This window comes from Coloeus monedula (assembly GCF_965178545.1).
Source record: "Coloeus monedula genome assembly, chromosome: 14".
NCBI lineage: Eukaryota > Metazoa > Chordata > Aves > Passeriformes > Corvidae > Coloeus > Coloeus monedula.
In genome coordinates this window covers 20,936,301-20,955,282 of record NC_138794.1, presented here as the reverse complement: position 1 = coordinate 20,955,282, position 18,982 = coordinate 20,936,301, and the positions used below count along the sequence as shown (strand labels likewise).

The following is an 18,982-nucleotide window of genomic DNA, read 5'->3' as shown; positions in this document are numbered from 1 at the left end:
AGGATGGAGCCTGACCACCATGGCCCTCGCCAGGTGAGCGGCAGAGCTGGGGACAGCCAGGGCCACCCTGCTCCAGCAGCTGGAGGTCACTCACCCTTTCAGGTTGGTAGCGATCCGCACATTGGTCAACTTCCAGCCCACTCCTGTAATTTAAGAGGACAACCAGTCTCTGTCCAGAGAAGGACAGGCACCAGCACCAAGGGCAGGTCATTGCCCTGGATAGAGGGCTCCATGGCATGGGGGAAGAGAAAGGCAGGAGGGCAAGCCCGGGGCTTTTCCTCCTTTCCCAGGCTGGAGGGTGGTGACAGGCCATGGGACTCACACAGGAGATCCCTTTACCTTCCATGTCAGTCACGAGGATGTTTCCATTTGTCCACTGGTAGACCCAATGCTGGAAGGTGCAGCATTTGAGCACAATCTCCGAGGAGCCTCGTGCCACCAAGCTGCCATCTCTCTCGGTGACACAGTACTGCTCACAGGGCCTGCCGAGGTCCTCCTCCATTGTGGCATAAGGGATGTTGTTGGCCGGTCGATAAATCAGGTACAGAGGAATTATCCTGTGTGGGAATTCACAGACAATGTCAGCATGGTGACCTCTCCCTCCTCTGCAAGTGGAGATTCACACCACCGTCTGCAACCCTGGCTTTTGCCTTCCTCCCAATATCCCTTCCATTTGTGTGTGGGAGTAGAGTGCACTGCCCTTTGGGATGTCCCATCACCCACAGGAAATCTTCCCACCATCCCCTGCCAGGGCATCAAGCCAGTGGAGCTGCAGCACATCACTTACTCAGGCACTGCTCCAAAATCAGGGATGGCTCGTGCCTCAGCAGCAAAGATCTTGCAGTACTCACGGCTGGAGTTTTGGACTTTACATTCCTGGAGGAGCAAACGAAGAGTCAAGAACCTGTCCCATCTTGCACCAATGCCTCCGTGGGACCACTGCCAGTTTTTTCCCTGTCCTGGTGGTCAAAGGGTGATGGGAAAGTCCTGAGCAGTTCCATGTTAATCAGAGGGAAGAGCTGAAGCCAAGAAATGGCAAGGACATGTCCAGCCCCCTGGAACATGGCTAGACCTCTCCAGAGCATTCCAAAAGTGGAAGGAAATAGCAAAAGTGGGCACAGAACTGGGGACTCTCTGGGGACCAACTCACACGCAGATGGGGAAGGTGGGAGGGAGAAAGGTAGATGGTGGCCCACAAGGATGCCCACCTGGATGGTGATATCATAGTTCTTCTCAATAAGGCTGTTCTCATTCTTGGTCCCAAAGACGATGAAATTGTGCACTTTGATGACACAGGTGTGGCCGGACTCAAAGACAGGCTCCAGGCCGTAGATGGCTCTGGCACGGCAGGCTTTGCGCAGGAAACCAGCACCCACTTCCATGTCCTCACTCACCACGCGCCCGAAGAGCTTATCCCCCCAATAGCCTGCGTCAGCCAAACCCTTGGCAAACACCATGGGCGTCATCTCGATCTCCTCTCCAACTGGTGGGGGGGAAGAGCTGGTGAGGTGGGGACAACATGGGCACGTCCTGCGTCTGCCCCAGAGCTGCCTGCCCCACTCAGCAAGGGGCAGAGTCGCAGCTCATCACATGTGGCCCTTACCTTCAACCTCTTCCCGCAGGATAAATCCTGACAACACTAGAGGAGACAGAAAGCGAAGAGGTGTCAAGGTCCTGCCAGGATCCCACCTTGCCCCATGCACTTGCAGTTAGGGATGGCAGGCAGGATGGTGGGAATCACTCATAAATTGGCACACGGAGGCAGAAGCACCTCAGAGGTGGTGTTAAGGAACGTGCCAAGGCTCCCCCGCTGCAGCCTGGCACCAAGCCCTCTCCGCAGTTGGCTATACCACCCATGGCACACCCAGGCAGCTGTGAGAGGCTGCTGAGGGCTCCTCACCTTCTGGGCTGAGCAGGAAATCTGTGGAGTCGGTGCCATACTCGTTGCTGATCACGCACCGATAGACCCCGCAATCCTTCTGGGACGCCTGCACAACAGCCAAAGCTGCCTGGCCCTCATCGCCAGCACTGGAAAAAAAATGGAGCATGGCCACATCCCCATGTGGTGGGGGGGGGGCACATGGGAGCCCTGTGACAGGCACTCTGGGTGGGCACCGTACTGCCCTTGGCAGAATGGAAGAAAGCTACAAAGGAAGCCATCCCAAGGGCAGCTCAGCTGCTCCCCCAGCATGTCATGGCACCAGGAGTCCTGCCCTGTGGTTTGTACTAACAGACATGCTCATCCTCCAGGCAAACCCTGCAAAATCTGACCGGGATTAGGCTACAGACTGATAAAGGTACTTGCCCCTGAGTGAGGGCTTCACAGAGGGAAGAGGTGGGACCCTCATCCTGAAACCCATTGGCTGAGAAGGCTCTGTTCTGGTCTGCTGGAAGGTAATGGCCACTCCTGCCCATCCGCCCCAGCTCAAATATCTGCCCCAGGAGACAAATTCTGCCCGAGAATCACCTCTTTCCATCTACTCACTGTAAAGGGAACTTGGGGGACACCAAAGGCATCAGGCAAACCCGAAATGATGTGGATGATGTTCCTACACAAATCCTCTGGGCTTGAGAACAAGTTGCTCTCCATAGTAGACCCAAAGGATAAAACCAGCCCCCCAGCTATCTGAACATGCTCTCCCTGCGCAAGGGCAGTGCCAAGGGATAGGGAGGGCATAACCAGAGCTGCTTTCTCCCAGCACTGGTTGCATAGAAGACCCTCCCAGCACGGCTGCCACCCTCACATGGATTCTTTGGGGTCCCAGTTTTGCAGCTCACATCCAGCTCTTGATTTCTGTGATGGGCGTAACACCTTCTCTGCCCTCCCCACGGTTTGGGTACTCCAAGCAGACACTCCAGATGGAGCATCAATAGGATCAATTTGGCAGCAATTCCCCATCTGGGCGATCCTTCCCTTTGTGGGGCACTGAGATGATGAAATTCACAATGTACTGTGCCATGCACTGAGCTTCCCACGCTGCCTTAGCAAGAGGGGCACCTTCACCCTGGTCAAGGCAAGGAGTGGGATGTGACAGGTGACAACATGGACTGTGCTGCCGTGGAGCCGACAGGTTACCTCCTTTGGGCTTCAGCTACAGGGATCTCGTCCTTGTACCACGTCAGCTTAGAGTCGCTCAATATATTGAAGAACTGGCACCAAAGTTTCAGGTTTCCTGATGCATCGGAAAATTGTTCTGCCCTGATCTTACGGACCACCTGTGGAGCTAAGGACAGGGTGCAAAGAGATGGGTGGTGAGACACAGAGTGCTGGCCACAGCTCTGGGGACAGGCCAGCCTACGCCCACGCTGCTGCTCAGGGCTTTGGGTATCACGTGTATGTCAGCACAGCCTGGTGTAACACTGCCTTCCCAGGGAAGGTCTCAGAGCTCCATTGGGACAAACAGGGTGGGATACAAGCAGTACAACAAATTCCTTCAACAGTGCAGCACTGCAATACCCAGTGAGGCCTGGCCAGAGGAAATGCAGAAAAACACTGGACTATTGGAGGAAACATTCATCTACTGAAGTAGGGATTTATCGAGGTTACCCTTACTTTGCAAGAGACCTGATTCCCGTATCACCTAGCTCCTTCAACCCCAGGATTCTCCCTTTTTACAGTTGATGCCACAAGGAATCAAATTAGCATTGACCACAGACGTGGAAGAGGAGTGTGTACCCTGTGATGCCCACTGAATCATGGAATCATGGTTTGGGTTTGAAGGAACTTTAAAGACCATCTCGTTCCAACCCTCTTGCCATGAGAAGGGACACTTTCCACTTGAGCAGGTAGCTCAGGATCCCCTACCAGCATCAGGCTTGATGAGGACCAGAACACAGAGACCATAATCAAGAGGATTCTGTGATCCCTTGGGCTGGGGAAGCCCAGGCTGTGGAGATAGCCAGTGTCAGAGCTGCTGCCTCTTTCATTCCTCATCCCTCCCTGCACTGGGGCAGAAGTCTTGGGAGAGACTTTTGGCTTTCACACAGCCAAAGGCTGATGCTGAAAACCCTGCAAATGCACAAAACTCATGTGGCCCCAGCTGACTCCCTTTGTAGGCAACAAGGGAATGTGCTTCGTGGGGATTCTCTCTTCCCTCACCTTTAAATGGGTTATTTGTTTTCTGAGACTCTGCTGGCTGTGCTTCTGGCTTATCATCTCCAGGGACCTCCTGGTCACCACTGGTGTCACCTGCAGGCTCCTCGTACAGCTTAGGAACCTCCAGCGTGGCCATCTTCCTCATGAGGGTTGGAGAGCACTGCTCTGAGGGAGAGGATGGAGCCAGGGCAGGAGAATGCAAAAGGGATGCATTCTTCCTGGATTGCCGTGGTGAAACAGTCGGACTTCTTGTGTGCTCCAGGCTCTCCGGGGTTGCCTCCTCTTCCACCCCCACCTGTTTGGGTTTTGGCAGGTATATTTTGCGCCGGGCCCCCAAAGCGAGCTCTTCTGGTGTGGCACAAGGTAGTACTGCCAGAGGGTCAGCAGGGCTCTCTTCAGAGCTCACTGGAGGCGAATCAGAAAGATGAGGAGCCACTCCTGCTGTGGGCATGCTGCCCACCACAATGGAGGGCACTGAGAGTGGAGGCAGCCCCTCGGCCTCAGGAGCCCCCCAGGCGCGTCTCTTCGGTGGCACAGGCCTGCCAGCCAGCATCTCCTTGCTGGTAACAAATTCCTCGTTAATCATGCCTGTGATCCGTCTGGATGTCCTGGGGGTCAGAGGCAAGTTCTCTGCTGTCTGAAAGAGCTGGTTGTTTTGTACTTTTTCCAAAACTTTCCTTGAGGTGCGAGGGCTAAGGCCAGCAATGCCTATCTCTGGGATTATGCCTTCACCTGCATTTGGCTGCTCCTTGTCCCCCGAGTCAATGTCTCCTTTTGTGGCATCCTTACTGCTATCTGACATTTTTAGAAGTAGTAGCAGGTAGTTCTTTAAGGAGGAAACCAGGTTTTTGTGCTGCATTTTCTCCTCAAAAGACATCTCCTGAGATCTCTCAGAGCCAGGCAGGACCAGTGGTACCTGTGGCTGAACCTCAGAGACTCCTTCCCAAGTCCCTGAAGATGCTGCTGGTTCCTGGCATGGAGCTGTGGCTGTCAGGAGTCCTCCCTCCTTCCCCTGAGGTCCCACAGGCACTGGTTTGGCATTCTTCTCCTCTAACATGATGGCTGAAAACATCTCCCGCGGGGCAGATCCATTTGTTTTTGTGATTTCTGTTTCTCCACTCGCAGGAGGCAGCAGCTGGGCTCCAGACAGAACCTCTCCTGCAGTGGCCTCCATCCCTGGGGTGCCATGAGCTACCTGCAGTGCCTCTCGACCCACTGATGGCCTCACTGGAGGAGCAGGAGGCAGCTCTTCCTTGGCAAGAGGAACTGAAGCAGGAGCTGCCATTTCAGTGTTCTGATGGCCCAAAGGTATCCCTCCTGCCTCCCTGGGCACAGTCCCAGGATACGGCTCTGCTCCATCACTTCCTGCTGTCCTCACACCAGGATGGCTCCCAGACAACTCTGCTCCTGCCTCTTTGCTCTTCCCATCCTTGACTGTCTGACACGGGATTTGTTCAAGAGGAGTGTTTTCTCCAGGTTCTGGAGGACTCAAATTTGTTAGCAATGACTCTTCCCCACCTTGGCTTTTGTCCTCTTGATTTAACAGTCCTTGCTGAGTCTCTCTGTCCTCAAGAACATGGGAATGTCTTTCTGCCTGTTTCCTGGGGGGTGGGTGCTCCTTGCCAGACTGTACATGGTCTGGAGAAGGTGCTGGTGGCTTTGGTGGCTCCTGAGGCCTAAACCGAGGATTTGTCCTTTCCACAGCCCCCCTGGTCTCCTGGCAAACAGGCACTTCTTTCCTGACCTCCTCTACCTTACTGGCTTGCTGACTGGTCTCTTTGGTTGGACTGGACACTGGATGCTTTAGGTCACCAGGAAACTGTCCCACTCTTGCTGCAACCTAGTTAAAAAAAAAAAAAGAAAATTAGCATCATGTTACTGCCCAGGTCTGTGCAGTCATACTTGTGGTCCACCTGTACCATATGGCACTGCCCAACTTCTTCTTGAATCATGAGAATTACCCTGATACCAGTGCTACTCTGTCATCCAGGGTCTTCTGGCTTCACCATCATCCCACAGGAGTGGGTCCCACCTGTCAGGCTGCACAAAATCTTTCTTCTTTTAATCAGCTCCAACCCTTCTGCATTTCAACACCCTTGCGGTGTACAGAGGCAAGAGATCTACCTTTCTAAATAATTCAGCTTTTAATCCAATATCCTCTGACTCAGCATCTTCCCAAGGAGCAAAACTTTCCCATTTTCACCAGCCATTGCTGAGACCTTGTATAATTTCTCTGATGTTTTTAAAGACTCAGTGCTCCCCTATCTCCACTGCGAGACGGGGCAATCAGCATGTCACACACTATCAGGATGAGGCTGCCCAAATGATTTATAGTGAAACTGTACACCCTGACGTTATCAGCACTATTCAGCCATTCTGCTGCTCTGACGTTCGGGAAGCTCAAATGTTTCCGACTGCAGCTGCACCCAGCAGACGTGTCAGCAAGCTGCCTGCTGCGACGGCCAAGCTTCATCCTGAGGAGAGCTGCCGAGATCCTCCAGCCAAGGGGCATGGTCTGTTTCTGTAGGGGAGGCAGCGATACCGTGGTACACACTCTGCCCAGCTGATGCTCTGCAAGTATCACCAGGACAATGGCACGGGGACAGGGCATGCACACAATGGGTCCCCCTTCCACCCTGGAGGATCCTCTGCTAAGGATTTTCTCCTGAGGTCCCTGACTTGAGTTTTAAGCCCACCAGAATGAAGGGCATGGGAAAGGAGGGCTGTGGCTCTTTTTTGTGCTGCTTTTGCTTCATTTGGTAGCTTGGGGAAAAGAGGAAAGGTAAGACCAGTCTCTCAGCCCTTCTCCAAGCAAATAAAGGAAACATAGAATGGTTTGGGTTGGAAGGAACCTTAAAGCCCATCTCATTCCAATCCCTGCCATGGGCAGGGACAACTTTCACTAGACCAGGCTGCTCCACGACCTGTCCAACCTGGCGTGGAACACTTCCTGGGATGGGGCAGCCACAGCTTCTCTGGGCAACCTGTGCCAGGGCCTCACCACCCTCACAGCCAAGAATTTCTTCCCAATATCTCATCTAACCCTGCTGTCTGACAGTGGAAAGCTATTCCCCCTTGTCCTGTTACTCCAGGTCCTTGTCCAAACTCCCTTTCCAATTGTTAAGGCAACATGAGTATTGAAGGGCTGGGGTGGGGGAAGCACCATTAGAGGCCATTCCTACCCACAAAATTCAAGAAGTATAATAAAATCATCAGTTTAAAATTGAGGCAAGAGTGATCACCATGCCAATCTAGTTTCTTCTCTGCTCTTGTAGAGGAGGATGTTCAGAGCCTGGCTACAGTCTGGCCTTTTGCTACAGATAAATCCAGCTCAGAAGAGAAGTCCTGAGCATTAAGGCCCAGCGATGTCCCAAGGCTAGGAAAACACTCACGCTATGACCTGTATTGTTTAAAAGAGAAAGAATAAAAAAGAAAAGGACAAGTAACGCCTGTCCTGGGAGTTGAAAATACCCTGAAACATGCCTGGAATCAGCTTTAAATGCTTTAAACCAGCTTATTTGCTCTCACAAAAGCTTGAGGACTTTCCCCAGCAGCACCAACAAGCTGAAGCATTCAAATTCAAATCAGAAGCATTCCCTTTTGTCTCCTCAAAGGCACACCAGCTGACAAGTCACAGGTTTCCCTCTGTGAGTGGGGTTTTTAAAGAGAAAAAAACCTTGATGTACTGTCAAAGGCTCAGGGATGACAGCCCAAGCCTGGCTGCTGCCCACCAGCATTTTTCCATCGTTTTTGAGAGCGAGGGGTGTTAAAATAAGCAGACAGGGGAGAAGCAAATGGCTTTGCCATGGGCTGGCCTGAACAGCAATAATTTCTGCAGCAGTAAGTGATGCTGGTGGGTCAGGTTGAAGACAAGTTCATGGCACTGTGCAGCAGCAAGGCCAGAACCCAGGTGTGCACTGCCCAACACAGCAGGTTCTCACCAGCAAGCTGCACTCACCTATGGCTAAAGAAATTTAAAAGAGGAAGAAAGGTTTGTTTTTTGTTTTTTTCCACTGGAGCACCCGTCAGTCCCTTATGCATTGTGGATTTTTCCACATTCTGAAATATGTGCACTACCTACCAAGCAAGAGGTGCTGCACCTGGAGCCTTGTCTGTGCTGGAAGTGAGCACCTACCACAGCCCAAACTCCAAATCCTGACAGCACCTGCAAACTGGATTCAGAGAACCTTTTATGACAGAAAGGGTCATTAAAGAAAAATGGGGGAAAAATAGTCTGGTAGCTTCCAGGCTAATATTTTTTATGGCAAATACTTCAGGTTAGGCGACAAAAATAGTGGTTGACTAAAAGATGCTCTGAGGGTCAGGAGCAGGTGCTGTACCCTGGCACTTCATCACCACCACAATGAGTCTCCCAACAGAGTTTTTCCGACAGGGATGAGCCAAAAAAATAGTCCAGACCTACTGTATACATGTTGCACTGTAAACAAAACTCGAGGCCCTGAGGGTCACATGGGACCTAGCACCCCAAACTCATCTGCCCAGGGGGTTCATTAACTGAAGTTCCCTTGCTAAACTGAACAGATGCCATCACAAGGCACCCAGCCCAGCTATAAATACCCATTCAGTGCTCCCTGCCGACCTGATCTGAAAACATTTCGAATGAGGTCAGCCTGCCGATTAAACTGGAGAGCCCCAGGCCACTGAGACCAGCTGCTCGAATGGCCCCAACTTACATCTCTCACCACCTCAGCTGACATTTGTTTGGAGATGGGGTGGAAGCTCTGCTGTCTGGGCTCACCAAATCCAGAAAGCCCTTCTCCGGGGTGCTTTCACCAGTGGAGACCTGCAGAGCCTCGGCAGCAGATCCCGTGGGTACAGGCAGCCTACCAGGCCCAGTGCCACAATACAAATGCGCAGAACAGATATTTTCTTGTTGCCACCCCTGTGTTGGCTGTTGTCTCTCCTAGTTACCTCTTTGTCTCCCTCCAACTTCTGTTCTTGCTGCTGGCCTCTCTGGCCCTCGGACAGCACAGGTTTTGCTTCCAACACCTCAGAGGACAATGGAGCATCCTCTGTCTGTCTGCTGACTTCCACAGGCCACAGGGCAGCCTCACTCCCGGCCTTGTCTTTGGCTCCCACCTCCTCCTTCCCTGCTGCTGGCTTCACTTGCTTATCAAAATACATGTCTTTTAAAGAGAAGTACACATCATCATTGGTTTTAGTGTCCTGTTTCACAGCTTTCCCAGGCTCTTTGAGCTTTGGACTGGTTTCCACTTCTTGATCACTTGCTGCCCTCAAACGTGCATTCCTGCGTAAGGGGACAGGAGGAGCAAACCTGGGATTTGAAGACGGATTGGCCCTGTCTCTCCCACTTTCTTCTCGCTTAGAAACTTCCTGCTTTGCTGCTGAAGGAGCCTCCACCTTCTTTTTCTTTTTAGCTGCAGAGTCTTTCACCCCTGGCTTAGTTGCCAGGTCCTCCACGGTCTCGTAGATGTATGTGAGAAAGTTGTTCCCATTCTCCTCCCCACTTTCCAAAGTGGCATCTCCATTGGTGGTCACCTCTGCTTTCAGAGGTGCCACCAGTTTGTTTGGGAAGCCTGGCACCGCATTGAGTGGCTGCTCCTTTGTCTCCTTTGCAATATCCTTGTGTAACCTGGACTGTGAATCAGCGACGTGCACTTTTGCTGCATCTTCCTTCTCCCATGAAGAGTCTCCTGACCGGAGATTCTGATCTCTAGCCAGCCTCCGCTTCCTCTGGAGCCGTTCAGGGCTCATTCCTTGCAACTTCTCCACTTCCACATTTTCTTTTCCTCGTTTCTTGCCCTGTTCTATCTCTTGCAGCTTTTCTTCAGCTTTTCTCTTGATTTTGTCAAACCACTTCTGATGGATTTTGAACTCCGTCATGGTTCCCACTTCCAGCACACCAGAGCAGGACACAATGCCTTTGTTATTTCTAGCTGAGGCCTGGTAAATGCCTGCATCCTCTTCTCGGCACCTGGAAATCAAAAGCTGTGTGTGAGACCTACCCATCCTCCCCAGGATGTCCACTGGACACACAAGCATGCATGCTCTCCCACTTCTTGCTCCGGAGAGTCCAGAAGATGTGGCCCCTAAGGTGCCACAGAACATCTGGAGGCCTTGGGCTGGCCTCCGTCCCTGGCTCTGCCTGCTCTCCGCACTAACAGACAAGCAAGTTTGATGTTAAATTTTTTCTGGCTCCAGCCAGGGCTGTAACTCTGGTATGAGGGCTGTGATGGAGGAGCAACAGGCAGCACCAGGCTTCCCAGCTGTTCTTGGTCACAGCCCTCTGCAGGATCTTTTTCTCTCAGCTCTACACAGCCCACATGGCATTCTTGCTCTTCCTCTACCCTACCACACCACCAAAGTCTTCCCACCCCATGTCACAGGCACCAGCACAAGCACCTGCCTGTAACCGTGCTGTCACCCCTTGAGGACACCTGACCCACGGAGATCCCTCCTGCAAGAGGTGAGCCAGCCTCTGATGGACACCTGGAGCACAGCTGAGGGAGCAGAAAAGCTCAGGCTAGAAGAACAAGGATGGCAGGACTATCAGCAACACTGATATTCTGCATTTTCAGTCAGTGCCACACCTGTGTGACATCCCAAATCCAGGACTCAAGGTGCGACAGGTCTCTGCCTGCTGGGGACAAGGTGTGCCTGGCTCTCCAGAAACACAGTCCTTGCTCAAAGTTAAAAGAAGTTGGTAGTCAGGGCTGGATGAAGGAGGCCCTTAGATTCATTAGTCAGGGCCAAAGCAGCCCTTTCCATGATGACAGTTAGGAAAGGCCCACCTGGGCCACGGCTGCAGCCCCTTCCTTGCTTAGGACAATCCTACTGTTTCTACCTGATTCCCTGGCCCATCATCTTGGAGGCAGATAGTGCTTTCTCCTTGCTCACCTTTGTCAGCCCTAATGCTCAGCACTGGAAGGCTCCAGAGGGAGGGATTTCTCCTTCCCTTCCTCTTGCTTCCAGCATGGCAGCTATCGCTGGATGCAGTAATGGACCTCATACTGGTGTGACTGGGGAGCCACAACTGGAGGGGAAGAGCCAGCTGTGAACTCACAGTGGGGAGCAGACAGGGCCAGCCAAGTACTGTCACCACATCACTGTTGACAGCTTATCCAGCCACTGAGAACACACTCAGAGCTCCCATCACCAAAGCCAGCCACTCTCCAGCTCCTTTACTCACTTGTAGAGCTGCAGGGTGTGGCGGTTTCCGTGGCGGAATATCTCGTACTTAGGTAAGCCACAATAGCGATCCATCTCCTCATCATCCTTGTACCACGTCACCTCTGGCTGTGGATACCCTGGGGAGGACACGGAGGGTATATCAGAGAGTGAAACATTCCACACAGGAGCACAGCCAGCATGGTATCAGCAGCAAAACCATCTGGTACACCAGGATAGATGCTATTCTGGGCTCACCACATTCCTAAATTGCACAACAGAAACAGTGGAAACTTAATGGGCTTATCTCAGACTTTTATCACTCCTAGGAATAGCGCTATTTTTGAGAAAAAAATCCCAGCACTTCATTCCTGAACACAGAGGAGTGGATCACACGCTCGTCTCCTGTAACACTGGCTGGGAGAAGGTGAGCATGCCGTCACTTTTATGTGAAGAGAGATGTTTTGATGAGGCCAAGGCTATGGTTGGAGAACAGGCACTCACCCCTCCATGGAGCTCTCAGCATTTCACACAGTGTCACAGCCTGTAAGCTGATCTGAAACTTTCCATTGAACAGAAACAACCTTGATTGCATCACAGTCAGTTCAGTGTCCTACAAATGTCACTTGACAACAGATGTCACCTGCCTTTTCAGTAGAATGACATCATGAAGTGTGTGACTGGCTGGCTGGGAAGCTGGGCATGCAGCCATGTACCCCACCACTGGCAGAGGTGTTGGATCAGCATGTAGGTCCCCCATGGACCAGCACTAGCCACAGCCTACACTGCCCACTGACAGCAGCTCTAGCTCGGATTAAGAGCAATTTTCATGCAGCCAGCAGGGGTTCCTGCACTTCACTCAGGGCTCACTGCCCAGCCAAGCTGACCCCCAGGGCATGGGATGAAAATTTCAATGATCACATCATGCCTTGGCTGTAGTCGATATGCTCAGCAGCTGTTTGAAGCCCCAGTGCAGACACCTGAAGCTTATCTGCTGCAAATGTCCCTGCAGGCTTTCTGTGTGGCCAAAGAAAGCAGTCTGGCATGCTCCTCAACTCTACCTGACCCCAAGGATCACCCACAGCACCCCAGAATGTAGCAAGGGTCAGCTCCCATGGACATCCCAGACATGGGGCTGATGAGGGCTTTCCAGGAATATCCAAAATGTCCCAACCCAATGGCTCTGGAGTAATGAGAAGGCAGGGAAAAGGTGCACTCTGGACCCCAGCTACCAAGCTACAGGTTTCAAGGCTAACCAGGACCTCAAATGTCCTCCTTGCACCAGCCAAAGGTGTTGTCAGCCCATAGCAATGCCTGAGCCCAGCTTACTCCTGCTCTCATGAAGGTCCTAGAGCAGGACTGAGAGTCCAGAAGCAGACTCATCAGCATGAATTCACCCAGGTTTTGGCCAATCCAACATGCCTTTGCCCAGAAAAGCAGCATATGCCAAATCTCCTGTACTGCTTTGGCTCCCCTGCTCACCCCTTGCTTGTGGTGGCTCCTCAGTGTCCTCTGGCTCCTCAAGGGATTTAGTCCACTGAGACCAGACAGACCTGGGAAAGTAAGTCTCAGAAGCTTTTCTTTCCTGTTCTCCTCTATGAGCAGCATCCATCCCCACAGCAGACACCTCACAGACTGGATTTTACTCTGTTCTTCCTCCCCCTCTAAGGTCTCTTGCTCTACACTGTCCCAGCATCCCCCCTCTCCACCCTCGCTCTCTGTACATCTCCCACATGCTTTGCTGCTTCAATCCCCTCCCACTGCTGCCATCAGCAGCTTTGGCTTTCTGTTGGGTAGTGTCTCGTTTCTCCTCTTCTGTAGGAAGCCAAGCCATGACTTTCTCCCAACACCCTTCCTGCAAGGCTTTCTGTCCTCCCCCTCTGCCCCACTCTTGTCACAGCCTGTTCCTTGCTGTTGTTCTGACCTCCCAAACAGGTTCCTAGAGACATGCAAAGCCCTCAGGTACTTGTGGCTGAACAAAATAAGCCCTAAACTGGGAACTGGAGAACGCCCTGAGAGCATCCCAGTGACGGGATCATCAGGGATTGATGCTGCTGCTTATATTTTTCATAAAATATTAACTATTGCCTGTACTTGGAAGCAGGACCCTGGGCTGAATGAGCCTGTGGTGAATTCTTTCTGCTCCAGGGATGACGAACACAACAATTTCCATACACAGCTCACACTGTGCCCAGAGCAATCCAACCCTTCCCAAGGGCTGTTCTGCAAGCAAGACCTTCAGGAGGCCCCCATGGTCCATCCTGCAGGGAGCTGGCAGGTGGATTTTCCTGACACCCTAAGAAACAGCAATCACAGCCCTTCATTCAGGGAACTGTCAGCGGACAGTTTCGGAGAAACCTTGTGATGTCCCCCCGTGGCCTCCACAGCTGACTTCCATTCCCAGCTGACATCTGCCGGAAAGAGCTGCAATTTCCATAGCTGTGCAGTGCCTTCCTGCTATGCTTAAACTCCCTTTGACCTGTAGCACTTCTGTCCTTGAGGCTGCCTGCTCCCTCTGAGCAGCTACCGCCACGCAAGCCACGACCAGCTCCCACTGCACGCTCCAGCCTGCAGCCAAAGGGAGCTGCAGGAAAGTGCTGGCTGGAAGTCTGCAGGCAGGTGGATGCTGAAAGACTTCCCACCTCCCACACAGGGACAGTGGCCCCAGCTGCCTGTCCAAACACCATCCACCCCTCCCCAGGGACTGTAATTAGAGCCAAGCAGGGGATGGAAAGACGCCTGTGCAGGGACAAGTCTCCCCGGCATGGGGAGGGGAGCTGGTGCTGATGCTGCTGACATCCATCTTTGGGCTGCTGAGGGGGGGAAAGAGGGGTCAGGCATCACTCCCAGCACATCCCCTGCAGGCACAGCATCCGCAGCTTGTCCAGTGGGATGAAGTGGAACCGAGGGCATTGCTGCAGGCACCGGATGGCCACCCGTAGCAGGAGACACCCTGAGCAGCCACACGTCCTTCCAAACCTTCCACTGCTGCAGCCCCCCCGTGCAGCTGGTGCCAAGAGGGATTTGCTGGCAGCTGGGCCCCTGCAGCCCCCAGCCAGAGTGCCGCAGCTGCAGACAGAGTGGTGCCGGGCGCTCCTGGGAGGAGGGAAGGCATCCGCTCCTTATCTTCGGGCCCAGCAAAAGCTTTTTGGGAAGTGTGTCTTCCAGCAGCATTTCTCCAGTGTGATGGCCAGCCACCACAGGATCCTGAAGACTTTTCAGAGCAAGGATTTTTTTTTTCATGGAGATTGCCAGGTTTAGATCAAACATTTTTTCTGAAAAATGTTAAAATCTGAGAAGTCTTCAAAGCTTGGTGACTGCATCTAAAATAGTTCTCAATATACCTATCCAAAATCACCCAGAGAAACTATTTCAAGTCACTTTCTTCTTTTTTTATTTTTTTGGGGGCAGGGAAGGAGAGGGAGTTAGTCTTCTGAAACTTGGGAAGGTGGTAAGAATTTAGAACCATTAAACAATCTCCACAGTTTCTGCTCTACACAAGCTACATGGAGTAGGGGCTTCAAGAGTCTTGGGAATACAATTCATGGCAAGATCTTACCCTTCCTGGCTTCATGGATTTAAACCCCTCCAGCAGGCAAGAACAAGGAAGCTTCTAGCAATACTGACAGGAGGGACAGATACTAAGAGCAGTAGCTCCCCATGCCACTGTGAGCAGCGCTCATCCACCATCCTTCCTTTGTCCTTGGCCCCAAAGCCAAACCTCCTCATCTCCCAGCAGCCTACTCTCTGCTCTTGTAGTCACTACCCCATCCCCAAACCCCTCTCACAGCCCTTGCATGTCTCCAGACATTCTTCATCCAAGCACCTCAGTCTCATCCTTCAAACACTTCGCTCAGAGGGTCACCACCAATGCAGCAAGTTAAACTCCTTTAACCTTATTAAAAACTGCATCCACTAAGCATGTGACTGTCTACTCACCCTACCCCACCAACTCCTTCCCCTTTGCACACTGTACTCTGCAATAAAACCATGGAGGCAGGGATGGGATCAAGCTCCTGAGCTGATGATTTGGGAAGCCAGATCAGAGGGGTTGAACGTGGCCAAGGAGGGCTGAAACAGCACTGAAGAGGCAGCTGTACAACAGTGGGCTGGTGCTGACATACAGTGGTCTTGGCTAGATGCAGCCATCACCTGTCCTGGCTGGACTCATTCCCTAACAAGCAGCCAGAGACCTAGGCCCCTTCATCCAACTCCCCCCATTTCATCAGCTGACATCTCTCCTTCCCAGCCAATGCTATACAGAAGTGACTAAAAAGCTGGAAAATCCTTGTGGCAGCACCTCCACGAAGGGCCACTCTGAAGAGAGAAGCCCAATATCCACTCACTGGGAATGAGCTGTGATGACCCTTGAGATCCTGAAGTCCAGACAGGCCCACGAAGGAAAGCACTTGGTGCAGAGATGTGGGATGAAGCTGCACAGTAAATGGAGATGTTCTTGTTCCCTTTTTCACATCTCTTAGAGAACAAAGGATGAAACTAATTTTGTCTGAAAAAAGAAAACATCTAATAACTGATGCAGGATTTGACCCAAAAAAGTCAAATCAGACATAGAAGGGACACCAGTAGCAGGCTGAACTAGGCATCAGGAGGAAAGGAAGGTTTGTGCCTCCACACACAGGAATCTGCCTCTGCCTGACCTGCTTTTTCCCTGCCTGCACCACTCAGCACATTCTGGAGATTGGTTCTTCAAACGCTTGCATCTTTCTGTGTTCCTAGGACAGGCCCAGCAAGCCCTAGTCCAAGTATTCCCAGATGTGGGACTAGCCTGTAACTGTCATTACTGGTCAAAAAGTAGCCAAAAAAAAAAAGTAAGATGCTATTGTAGGTCATGTATCCATATTTGTGGCTTGACCGTCAAAACAGGAGCAGGTGACTGTCTGCCCTTTGCCTCCACCCAAGTGTCCCTGGACTCCAGCCACAGTGCTGGGACTGAACTGGTTCCACTCTGGTCACTGGCCAGGGATGTCACTGCCGTTTCCTTGCTCCCAGCAATGCCTCCCAGTTGAACACAAACATCAGGGCAGGGTGAGATAACTGAACTACCACCCAGACTCTGCAGTCAGAGTATGCTTTCCACCTCCTGCCCCTCTCTCCCAAAGAGATCCCGAGCTCCTAAAGCAGTCCATAGGACCACATGTGGGAGATGCCCATCTGGCAAAGGTAGTCCAAGGCTGATTTTAAAAACAATTCCATGGACGTTTCTAAGTGCATAGAGACGTCCCCCAACCTAGTTTACCAAGCACAAAAATACTGTGACACATGCTGAAAGAGACTCATTGACAATTTCCTTCACAGAAAATGAGGCCAGTATCAGGTCAAGTTTTCTGCCTGGTGCAGCACACCAGCAAGAGACGGAATTTGTTAGAAGGAACCATCAACCTTCTGCAACTGGTGAAGACTTAAACCAGTGAGAGAAGCCAGGACTGTTGCTCTGGATTTCCCAAAATACCTAAACATTTTCTCACCTCTGACACTTGCAGAATGGTGCGCTCCATGGTACTGCACAACATGTCAAGCTTTTGCTTTCAAAAAACTTAAACTGGGAAGAGCCCTTCTAATGACTCCCCAAATAGAGTGGTTTGGAGGCACCTCCCAGCAGCCCCCTTTGGCCCTAGAAGCAGCAAGAAGGGGTGTGCTGAAGTTACGCCTCAATAAAATCAATACATCAATTGTACCCCTGCAAGTTCAGCCTTCAGAACAAGGGAATCCAGAAGAGAAAATCCAAGAATTCATAGCTGGCAGCTCTCGGAAGGACTGAGGCTGTGCTTCTTTGTTTCCAGCCTGTTTCTAATAGCAAACCAAAGATTTCCTTAGGAAAGCTTTGGCCCTTGTGCCTAAGAGGCTCACTGGATATACTCTCCTCCTTCCAAAACTTACAAACTTGTTTCATGTCTCTCACTGAGTAACCTGTTGGAAGTAATTAATACTAGTGAGGTCAGGAAGGATCATGGAGTTGTTAACAAGTACACTGAGAGAAGAGATTTTAGTCTCCATATCTAAAGAACAAAATCTCATCAGCAAAGGAGCTACTTGCCTCTATACCAATGTGCTGCCATGCCACATCACCACAATGCCTTAGCACCAGCCCTCTCTTTTGGCCTCTTCCTCCTCCTCTTCTTCTTGACCTAACACCGTCCTTCCCAAGGGGAGATTTTAGCTCATTGGGCAGTGACCAGCTTTTATTTCAGATGTTGACAGACACAGAAGTTTATCACCGATACAAATGTAGCTGTGCTCTAACCATCTACAGCCAGCAAAGACAGAGATGGTTCCAGCATGACATCTTCAAGACTGCACATTCCTGAGTTATGGAGTGCAGGATTAGAGAAGCAGAGATTAGGACAATAAAACGTAGCTGGTCCAAGCAGCAACCAGCATATCCCACTTCCTGGTCTTTCATTTGCCTTGTTTGAGATGTTAGCTTATGCCTTTATGTCCTTACATTCTCAGGTGTTTCCCCCCTCCCTTAAATTAAAGCTAAAATCATCATGCAATTGTTGAACCTCTACTTGGCATTCTGACAACAGTGGGCTTGTTATCCTTGTTATCACTTGCTGCACAGTTTAACTGGCATAAGTCCAGCAGGTGAGGCAGGACCACGTTATTCACTGAAGACACTGTTACCTGTCACTATGCACGTGAATTTAGCATCAGAGTCCTCGGACACAGCACGGGATTTGATAGTGGTTTCAAATAGTGGCTGTGTTTCCTCCGTCAGCTGAGAAATGATTGCGCAGAAGGTGCTCCTGGAAGATTCAAGAAGCATTTCTTAGAGATAAAAGCACCAGAAAAACCAAAGGGTCCACCTCGTGTCTCATCTCAGCAGCCTGTGTTGTTGTTGTCCATGCCCTCTTCCCTCCCATCATCCCTACACTTGCTCACAAGACCAGTCCAGTGACAGGGCATTTGACTGATTTCTCCCTCCCAAGACGACTGTCAATTTAAAGTGTCATTCGGGAGCCATTCCCTTTGTCTTAGCCCCTATGGCTATCAGGGCAATGAATGTTGACCCACTGGATTAATGAAGACCCATTTTAGCTCTGGATTATACCAAAACATCTCTTTGGCCAGCCAGCAAACTTAGAGCCCCATCTAACAAAGTCAATTCCCAGTTCTGAAACATAAATGTTTCAAGAGTTCTTCTGCTCACTGGGATTTTTCTTTGTTTGTGAAGAATTTGTGTCATTTCAGGTCAAGTGGGAATCGAACATGTCTCCTGAATGCAGCAGCCCTCTTAGAATGAAGAAAAGCTGCCAGCCATGGGACAGCTCACTGAGGGAGACCTGAGTCTGGCTAGCAGCTTTCTGAGCTCAGGAGCTAGCTGGGAATTCCCTGTTTAACTCCTCACTGATGCAGGTAGGCACTCACACTCCCTACTCCAGGAGTTCAGGCTCTGACCTCAAAGTTCATGCTGGGACACCCAAAAAGCCAGCACTGTCCTAACAGTGCAATCTATAATGCTCAAAAGTGGACCATGGATTCTCCAGGTATTTCAGCACTGTCCAATGAGTGCAATAAATCACCACCAGCACTGCCAACCCTGCTGCAGCACCACTGAGAGAGGTCCCAGAAAATCTGGGCTTTCTTAAATAAAGGGAAAAAATTTAATCCCAAATTGGGTTTTCCTTCAGATAATGCTGAGGCTCTTGGAAGGGAAGAGCTTCTTATTTCATTTTCCCCTCTGCAATTAAAACACTACACATTTACAATAGGAGA

The 18,982-nt window shown here is 51.2% G+C and overlaps 1 protein-coding gene across 1 annotated transcript in view; it reads right to left on the bottom strand.

The window, feature by feature from the left end:
- Positions 1 to 18,982, bottom strand: part of ALPK3 (alpha kinase 3) — a 33,269-nt gene that overhangs the window by 1,657 nt on the left and 12,630 nt on the right. The window contains exons 2-12 of the mRNA XM_082290920.1: positions 17,891 to 18,012; positions 11,268 to 11,385; positions 9,029 to 10,052; positions 4,100 to 5,936; positions 3,077 to 3,224; positions 1,901 to 2,028; positions 1,604 to 1,639; positions 1,209 to 1,483; positions 788 to 876; positions 340 to 557; positions 95 to 143 (exon numbers count right to left, since the gene is read on the bottom strand). Of these exons, the coding sequence (XP_082147046.1) occupies positions 95 to 143; positions 340 to 557; positions 788 to 876; positions 1,209 to 1,483; positions 1,604 to 1,639; positions 1,901 to 2,028; positions 3,077 to 3,224; positions 4,100 to 5,936; positions 9,029 to 10,052; positions 11,268 to 11,385; positions 17,891 to 18,012 (4,044 nt within the window). The remainder of the gene's footprint in view (positions 1 to 94; positions 144 to 339; positions 558 to 787; positions 877 to 1,208; positions 1,484 to 1,603; positions 1,640 to 1,900; positions 2,029 to 3,076; positions 3,225 to 4,099; positions 5,937 to 9,028; positions 10,053 to 11,267; positions 11,386 to 17,890; positions 18,013 to 18,982) is intronic.